Below are 9,851 nucleotides of genomic sequence, written 5' to 3' on the forward strand. Positions count from 1 at the left end.
ATTGTACATACATATATACCACATCACCTTTATCCTCTCATCTGTCGATGGACATCTGGGCTGTTTACATATTTTGGCTATTTTGAACATTGCTGCTGTAAACATTGGGGTGCATGTGCCCATTTGACTCTTTATTTAACAAGTATTTATAGAGCCCTACTATGGGACAGACATTAGATATTTAATGGTGGACAAACTAAACAAACATATTTTATTTATGGAAATTTCATCAAAGATAAACACTGAGCGTGACTAGAAGGGGGGGAGGGTCCTCATATCTAAAATAAATACCTGGCATGCTGACTGCAACTGCTTTAACAGCCATCAGGCTAATATTAATGAAAAAGCCCCAAAAGCTATCCTCATTCTACTTCTAGGTAGAGAAAAATAGAAAACTACCACGAACATCTATGTATACAAAGGCTGTCTGGTATTCTGGATTATTATCTGAGGATACAGATTTAGAGTAGAATTACTAGACAGAGTGTGATCATTTTTTAAAGTACCTAATTGCATTTGAATGGCTGCACAATTCAAGCTTCCACCATCCATGTATCAGAAAGCCCATCTTATTTTAGCTTTTATGCATTTTCCATGTTTTTACAATGAATATCTGTTACTTCTATGATTAAGAAAAAAACCCATATGTTTAAAAAGTTAGTAACATATTACTATTCATATCATCATATTATCAAAATATGTGAGGATTTCAATCATCTGAAAAAGATATAGGTATAGAAAAATACTGACAGTTACTTCTTCTTGGGCTATGGGATGATGGATTTATTTTCTTCTCTTTATGTTTTTGTGTATTTTCCACAATGAGCATGTGTTACTTTTACAATTAGGAAAAAAAGAAAACTATTGAGGGGAGCCTGGGTGGCTCAGTCGAGAAGCGTCTGCCTTCGGCTCAGGTCATGATCCCAAGGTCCTGGGATCAAGCCCCACATCAGGCTCCCTGCTCAGCGGGAAGCCTGCTTCTCCCTGTCCCTCTGCCTCTGCCTGTCGCTCCCTCTGCTTGTGCTCCCTCTCTTGCTGTGTCTCTCTGTCAAATAAATAAATAAAAATCTTAAAAAAACCAAAACCAAAACCAAAAACTATTAAAAACTATGGCCTTTTACAAATATGGTAACCTTACGGAATTTTAATCTCTCCATGTTCTCATCAACATTACGGTAAGTTTATATATATTAGAAACCATCCCCACTCCTATCCCCTTGTTAAAATTCCAGTATCAAAAGAAAATAAAAAGGGCCACGTAAATAGCAATGGGATACATATTATGATTAATACAGTCACATTCTCCAATGTAAATAGAAAGATGACAGACTAAAATTCATGTGGAACTTCTCCAATCTTTAAAATTTTTAATTAAAAATAGAAATAATTAATATTCCTTGGGTCCATTATTTTATTTATCTATGTTTTGAAAACCTAGCACAATGCTCATACTTGGTAGGTATTCAGTGTTTGATGAATTAAAAGATATGAGATATAATACAAAACTATGGATTAATAAATAGAAAAAGATTTTGGAAGAAACAAAAAAATAATTTTCCTAAAAATTTAAGCCTTATAACTGCACATGTATAAAAATATGTATAAAGAGGCTAGGCAGGCTGTTTACCTCTTAGCTACATTAAATATAGATAATATGAGTAATGCCGCTTTGTATAAGCTATGCATAAATCCTTTAAAAGGAAAACTTAAAATTATACTGAGTCATATACATCAGGAAGAAACAATCAATGAGCTGCCTCTGAAGCCTCTTTCTGATTAACAAAACTGAAACTAGAGGAAAATCATATTTTTGGAACTAATAAAAAAATTAAATACTGAAAATTTATTGTCATTTAATTACACAAATAACTCCTATGCTGCATGCAAAGTATAGAAAATAATGCAAAAGAATTGACAAACCTGCAAATTTCCCCTTCCAATGAATCCCAGAAGCAACTGGATTTGAATTTGAGAAAGTTTTGCCCATACTTGACCTTCAGAATACCAAACTGACAGACCATCGAAGAGCAGCATCAGATTGTCTAAAAGCTATCACAAAGGAAAGAGAAATAAAAACATTGTTTTAAAATCTACTGATGAGTTTTCCCCAACAGTAATACACATCATAAATATTTCAAAACTAGCTTAATGTTCAATTGGTAAAAGCCAAAAGAATTATCCTAGTAATAGCTAACAAAGTCGGTTAACTATTTATCACATTTTATCCATGTGCGTTGTATCTGATTAAATATTAATGCTCTAAAAAGAGGGGGTACAAATTTTTCTTTGTTGAATAAAGTCCTTGACTACCAGAAAAATAATATCAAAGAGTTATTACTGCACCTTCTCAGTCCACATGCTTGAATTAACAAGCCCCACTGACTGCAGAAAGTCCTGTATGATCAGGATGAGTCGAAAGGCATTTTCAGCAGTTACTGGATTCGTTTTTGATTCTCTGTTTTCTGTGACTGCCCATTCTAACATGTTCTGTAGCAAACTAAGTGCAAAACAAAATCCTCTTAAAATCATTTTAAGTTTAGAAAAATAGTAAAACATGAAAAAAAACCCCACTTATTCATTAATACCTCTGTATCGGCAAAGATATACTATTTCTGGAAGGGATCAGAGGACATTTAATAACAATGAAGCAGCTCTTTATCTCTGAAGTAACTATCTTTAATAAACAATACAAAAGGCAAAGTAAAAGTTACCTGTTTCACTTAACTATAAAAAGCTATTGAAATAACTCAAATTCCAGTCTCTACGAGGTACTTAAAAGTTTCTTTAAAGCTGGAAATTGGGGGGGAGGGAAAAGATGGCAGAGGAGGAGGGGTCCCCTTTTTCAGCTGGTCCCCTGAGTCGAGCTGGATAGGTACCAGACCAGCCTGAAAACCCACGGAATCAGCCTGAGACGCAGGAAGATACATCTGGACCTTTACAAACGAACATCTCTAGCGCTGAGTATTAAGGTACGAAGTGGGGAGCCATGAATCTGCACACAGACATCGGAAGATAAGCGGAAGGGGGAGGGAGCCGAGGCGCTCGGGCGCCGGGAAGCGGTAGCCACCTGCATTAGGGAGCGGGCCAGACTCGCAGACCGGCACCCGCGAGAGAGCAGACTGAGACCGTGAGCCTGGGAACATGCATGTGACCAGACTGAAAACTGGAGCTCTGCAGCGCACACTAGAACTAGACTGAAACCGAGAGCTCGGGAGCGCACGTGCGACCTGACTGAAAACCGGAGCTCCGGAGCGCTGACTGGAACCAGACTGATACTGGGAGCTCGGGAACACACGACCAGACTGAAAACCGGCACTCCGGAGTGCGGGCGAACCACACTGAAACAGGGGGCTCAGGAGCTCGCTCGGGAACCAGGGGCAGCTGGCGGTGTTAAAAACACAAAGGACAGAGACGGGCGGGCCCTGGTAGTGAGGGCTGGGAGAGCGGCTGTGGGACACACAACCCAGGACGCTGCAGGGTTTAGCAGCACTGAGAGAAACAGAGTTAAAGAGGCCAAGAGAGCTCAGTGGAGAGTGGACTGCGATCTCTCTGTTCGGAGACAGAGGCTAGGATTCGGCCACAGCTGCTCTCTCAGAAGAGCCACAGAAAACCGCCAGGGAAAGCCGCCAGAGAACAAAAGCTTGGAAATACCAGCTCACATTGTGCCAATCCCCATCCCCCCTCGCAGGGACAGGGAGACTCTACCCTAACATAGTTACCTGAATATCACCGTGGCAGGCCCCTCCCCTAGAAGGCACGCTGAAAAATCAAGAAGCCCACATCCCTGAGGTCCCTATAAAACAAGTGCACACTGCCTGGGCCCTGGTCAATAATTTGGGCTCTGGGCAACCCCGCAATCTCTCCTCATCAGAATGACAAGGAGGAGAAATCGCCCCCCAGCAAAGAAAAGATAATGGGTCTGTGGCCTCTACTACAGAACTGATGGATATGGATATAACCAAATTGTCAGAAATGGAGTTCAGAGTAACAATGGTCAAAATAATGTGTAGACTTGAAAAAAGTATTAACGAAAATATTAACAAGAATATAGAATCTCTGAGGGCGGAAATGAGAGCGAATCTGGCAGAAATTAAAAATGCTATGACTCAAATGCAGTCAAAACTAGAGGCTCTGATGGCCAGGGTAAATGAGGCAGAAGAACGAATTAGTGAATTGGAGGATGGGATGGTAGAAGAGAAAGTTAAAACAGAAACTTGCCTCAAAAAAATTCAATCTCAAGAATGCAGATTACGGGAGACTACTGACTTAATAAAACATTCCAATGTCAGAATCATCGGCATCCAGAGGGGGTGGAGAAAGAGAGAGGTCTAGAAAAGATATTTGAACAAACTGTAGCTGAAAACTTCCCTAATCTAGCAAAGGAAACAAGCATTCGTGTCCAAGAGGCAGAGAGGACCCCTCCCAAGGTCAACCACGACAAACCTATGCCACGTCCCGTCATAGTGCAATTTGCAAATATTAGATCCAAGGATACAGTACTGAAAGCGGCCAGAGTGAAGAAATTTCTCACGTATGGAGGCAAAAATGTCAGAATAACGTCAGACCTGTCTACACAGACCTGGAATGAGAGGAATGGTTGGCAGGATATTTTTAAAGCTCTATCTGAGAAGAACATGCAGCCAAGGATCCTTTATCCAGCAAGGCTGTCATTCAGAATTGATGGAGAGATAAGGACCTTCCAGGATCGTCAGTCACTGACCAAATTTGTAACCACGAAACCAGCCCTACAGGAGATATTAAGGGGGGTTCTATAAAAGTAAAAAGACCTCAAGAGTGATACAGAACAGAAATTTACAATCTATAGAAACATAGACTTCACAGGCAACATGACATCATTAAAATCGTATCTCTCAATAATCACTCTCAATGTGAATGGCCTAAATGCTCCCATAAAATGCCACAGGGTTGCAGATTGGATAAAAAGACATGACCCATCCATATGCTGTCTAAAAGAGACTCACCTTGAAACTAAAGATACATCCAGACTGAAAGTGAAGGGACGGAGAACCACTTTTCATGCCAACGGACCTCAAAAGAAAGCTGGGGTAGCAATTCTCATATCAGACACACTACATTTTAAACTAAAGACTGTAGTTAGAGATACAGAAGGACACTACATTATTCTTAAAGGATGTATCCAACAAGTGGATGTAACAATTATAAATATCTACGCCCCCAACAGAGGAGCAGCAAGATACACAAGCCAACTCTTAACCAGAATAAAGAGACATATAGATAATAATACGTTAATAGTAGGGGACCTCAACACTCCACTCCCAGAAATAGGCAGATCACCTAAGCAGAAAATCAACAAAGAAACAAGAGCTTTGAATGACATACTGGACCAGATGGACCTCATAGATATATATAGAACACGACACCCCAGAACAACAGAATACTCATTCTTTTCGAATGCACATAGAACTTTCTCCAGAATAGACCATATACTGGGTCACAAAACAGGTCTCAACCGATACCAAAGGACTGAAATTATTCCCTGCATATTCTCAGACCACAATGCTTTGAAATTGGAACTCAATCACAAAGAAAAATTTGGAAGAAGCTCAAACACTTGGAAACTAAGAACCATCCTGCTCAAGAATGATTGGATAAACCAGGAAATTAAAAATCAATTTAAACAATTTATGGAGACCAACGAGAATGAAAACACAACGTTCCAAAACCTATGGGACACTGCAAAGGCAGTCCTAAGGGGAAAATACAAAATACAAAATACCAAGCCTCACTCAAAAGAATAAAAAAATCTAAAATGCAGTTTTTATATTCTCACCTCAAGAAGCTGGAGCTGGAACAGAAGAAAAGGCCTAATCCATGCACGAGAAGGCAGTTGATCAAGATTAGAGCAGAGATCAATGAATTAGAAACCAGGAGCACAGTAGAGCAGATCAGCAAAACTAGAAGCTGATTCTTTGAAAGAATAAATAAGATTGATAAGCCACTGGCAAGACTTATTCAAAAGAATAGAGAAAGCACCCAAATTAATGAAATTATTAATGAAAAGGGAGAGATCACAACCAACACCAATGAAATAGGAAGGATCATTACAAACTTTTATCAACAGGTTTATGCCAATAAATTAAACCTGGAAGAAATGGATGCCTTCCTGGAAACCTATAAACTACCAAGACTGACACAGGAAGAAAATGGTTATTTAAACAGACTGATTAATTACGAAGAGATTGAAGCAGTGATCAGAAACCTCCCCAAAAACAAGAGTCCAGGGCCTGACGGATTCCCTGGGGAATTCTACCAAACAGTCAAGGAAGAAATAATACCTATTCTCCTGAAGCTGTTTCAAAAAATAGAAACAGAAGGAAAACTACCAAACTCGTTGTATGAGGCCAGTATTACCGTGATCCCCAAACCAGGCAAAGACCCCACCAAAAAGGAGAATTACAGACCGATATCCCTGATGACAATGGACACCAAAATTCTCAACAAAATCCTTGCTAATAGTATCCAACAGTACATTAAAAGGATTATCCAACATGACCCAGTGGAATTCATCCCTGGAATGCAAGGGTGGTTCAACATTCGCAAATCAATCAGTGTGATAGATCATATCAACAAGAAGAGAGTCAAGAAGCATATGATCCTCTCAAATGATGCAGAAAAAGCACCTGACAAAATACAGCATCCTTTCCTGATTAAAACCCTTCAGAGTGTAGGGATAGAGGATACATTCCTCAATTTCATAAAAACCATCTATGAAAACCCTACAGCGAATATCATTCTCAATGGGGAAAAGCTAAAAGCCTTTCCCTTAAGATCAGGAACATGACAAGGATGCCCACTCTCGCCATTATTGCTCAACATAGTACTAGAAGTCCTTGCAACAGCAATCAGACAATGAAAAGGGATAAAAGGTATCCAAATCGGCAAAGAAGAAGTCAAACTGTTTCTCTTCCCAGATGACATGATCCTCTAAATGGAAAACCCAAAGAGTTCACCCCCAAACTACTAGAACTTATAGAGCAATTCAGTAATGTGGCAGGACACAAAATCAATGCTCAGAAATCAGCTGCATTTCTATACACGAACAATGAGACTGAAGAAAGAGAAATTACGGAATCCATTCCATTTACAATAGCACCAAAAATCATACATTATCTCAGAATTAACTTAACCAGAGACGTAAAGGTTCTATATTCTAGAAAGTAGAAATCACTCTTGAAAGACATTGAAGAAGACACAAAAAGATGGAAAAATATTCCATGCTCATAGATTGGAAGAATAAACATAGTTAAAATGTCTATGCTACTCAGAGCAATCTACACTTTCAGTGCCATCCCAATCAAAATACCAATGGCATTTTTCAAAGAACTGGAACAAACAGCTCTTAAATTTGTGTGGAACCAGAAAAGGCCCCAAATCGCGAAGGAATTGTTGAAAAGGAAAAACAAAGCTGGGGGCATCACGTTGCCAGATTTCAAGCTATACTACAAAGCTGTGATCACAAAGACAGCATGGTACTGGCACAAAAACAGAAACATAGACCAATGGAACAGAATAGAGAACCCAGAAATGGACCCTCGGCTCTTTGGGGAACTAATCTTTGACAAAGCAGGAAAAAACATCCAGTGGGAAAAAGACATTCTCTTCAATAAATGGTGCTGGGAAAATTGGACAGCTATATGCAAAAGAATGAAATTTGACTACTCTCTCATACCATACACAAAGATAAACTCCAAATGGATGAAAGACCTCGATGTGAGACAGGAATCCATCATAATTCTAGAGGAGAATATAGGCTGCAACCTCTTTGACATTGGCCACAGCAACTTCTTTCATGACACATCTCCAAAGGCAAGAGAAACAAAAGAAAAAATGAACTTGTGGACTTCATCAAGATAAAAAGCTCTGCACAGCCATGGAAACAGTCAAAAAAACTAAGAAGCAGCCCATGGAATGGGAGCAGATATTTGCATATGACACTACAGAAAAAAGACTGGTATCCAAGACCTACAAAGAACTTCTGAATCTCAATACATGAGAAACAAATAAATCAAAAAATGGGCAGAAGATATGAACAGACACTTTTCCAATGAAGACATACAAATGGCTAAAAGACACATGAAAAAATGTTCAAAATCATTAGCCATCAGGGAAATTCAAATCAAAACCACATTGAGATACCACCTTACGCCAGTTAGAATGGCAAAAATGGACAAGGCAAGAAACAACAAATGTTGGAGAGGATGTGGAGACTACATTGTTGGTAGGAATGCAAGTTGGTACAGCCACTTTGGAAAACAGTGTGGAGGTCCCTTAAAAAGTTAAAAATAGAGCGACCCTATGATCCAGCAATTGCACTACTGGGTATCTACCCCAAAGATACAGACGTAGTGAAGAGAAGGGCCATATGCACCCCAATGTTCGTAGCAGCACTGTCCACAATAGCTAAATTGTGGAAGGAGCCGAGATGCCCTTCAACAGATGACTGGATTAAGAAGATGTGGTCCATATATACAATGAGTATATAAAATTACTCAGCCATCAAAAAGAACGATTTCTCAACATCTGCTGCAACATGGACAGCACTGGAGGAGATAATGCTAAGCAAAATCAGTCAAGCAGAGAAAGACAATTATCATATGGTTTCACTCATTCATGGAACATAAGAAGTAGGAAGATCGGTAGGAGAAGAGCGGGAAGAAGAAAGGGGGGGTAAACAGAAGGGGGAATGAACCATGAGAGACTATGGACTCTGGGAAAACAAACTGAGGGCTTCAGAGGGGAGGGGGTGGGGGAATGGGATAGGCTGGTGATCGGTAGTAAAGAGGGCACGTATTGCATGGTGCACTGGGTGTTATATGCAACTAATGAATCATGGAACTTTACATCAAAAACTAGGGATGTACTGTATGGTGATTAACATAATATAATAAAAAATATTATTAAAAAAATAAAGCTGGAAATTGGGAAGGTAAAAAAAGAATCTGTAGAGAACTCTAAATGCTTTAGGGAAGTAATTTTTATGAAAACACTACTTGCTTCCCTCAGCATGGAAACTCTCAAACTTGGACAAGACTGCAGAACACAATACGCCAAATGCTTAGATGTTATAAAAACTAATTTAAAGAACAAGGAATGTATAATCACTGAAGCCCAAAATAAAGATTTAAATCTCCTCACACTTTTGGATTTCTGTCTAGATTCCACTAAAATGGCAACAGAGAGGAAAAGGGGCTGAGCACAAAGTTTTTCCTTTTCTCTCACTACACACACTGAATCCTGAATAAATGTTCAATAAAAAATATTATTTTAGACTCCCATCCACTACAAAAGGAAAGAGTAAATCACCAACTGAATGCTTACATTAATTTTAATTCATCTGATGGTCGAAGTAGTTCACTGGATATTCCTGGTTTAGATAGTGCTGAAAACACTTGTCCCCGTTCAATCCAAGTACCATCATCAGACTTTTCCAGTCCCTTACACATCACATAGTTCAAAATATTTGTCAGTAATTGAAGAAGCTCCTCCTCACATCTCTATAAAAACGATAAACTAATATTAAATTATTGGAAGGAGGTGGTGTTAAAAGCATATAAAAACAACCATCACATATACTGACTGTAATCATTTAACATATTTAAAGTGTCTTGAACCCGGAACTTTGCTAAGTAGGCCCAAGAGATATGAGGATGAATAAAACACCTGCTTTTCTCGAAATATAATTTAGTGACTTCTAGGCTTCCAAAATCTTAGATCATGAGACTTAGAACATGAATATAATATGAAATTGTTAACAATTACACATTTCTAAGGATTAGAAGTATATAACATGAAAATAAAAATAGCATTTG

General features: G+C 38.9%; 1 protein-coding gene across 1 annotated transcript in view; it reads right to left on the reverse strand.

The window, feature by feature from the left end:
* The window catches only part of NBEAL1 (neurobeachin like 1), a 186,347-nt gene that overhangs the window by 83,756 nt on the left and 92,740 nt on the right, over positions 1–9,851 (reverse strand). The window contains exons 29-30 of the mRNA XM_040641841.1: positions 2,344–2,497; positions 1,921–2,049 (exon numbers count right to left, since the gene is read on the reverse strand). Coding sequence (XP_040497775.1) covers positions 1,921–2,049; positions 2,344–2,497 — 283 coding nt within the window. The remainder of the gene's footprint in view (positions 1–1,920; positions 2,050–2,343; positions 2,498–9,851) is intronic.

Source organism: Ursus maritimus, unplaced genomic scaffold, assembly GCF_017311325.1.
Source record: "Ursus maritimus isolate PB19 unplaced genomic scaffold, ASM1731132v1 scaffold_1, whole genome shotgun sequence".
Taxonomy (NCBI): domain Eukaryota; kingdom Metazoa; phylum Chordata; class Mammalia; order Carnivora; family Ursidae; genus Ursus; species Ursus maritimus.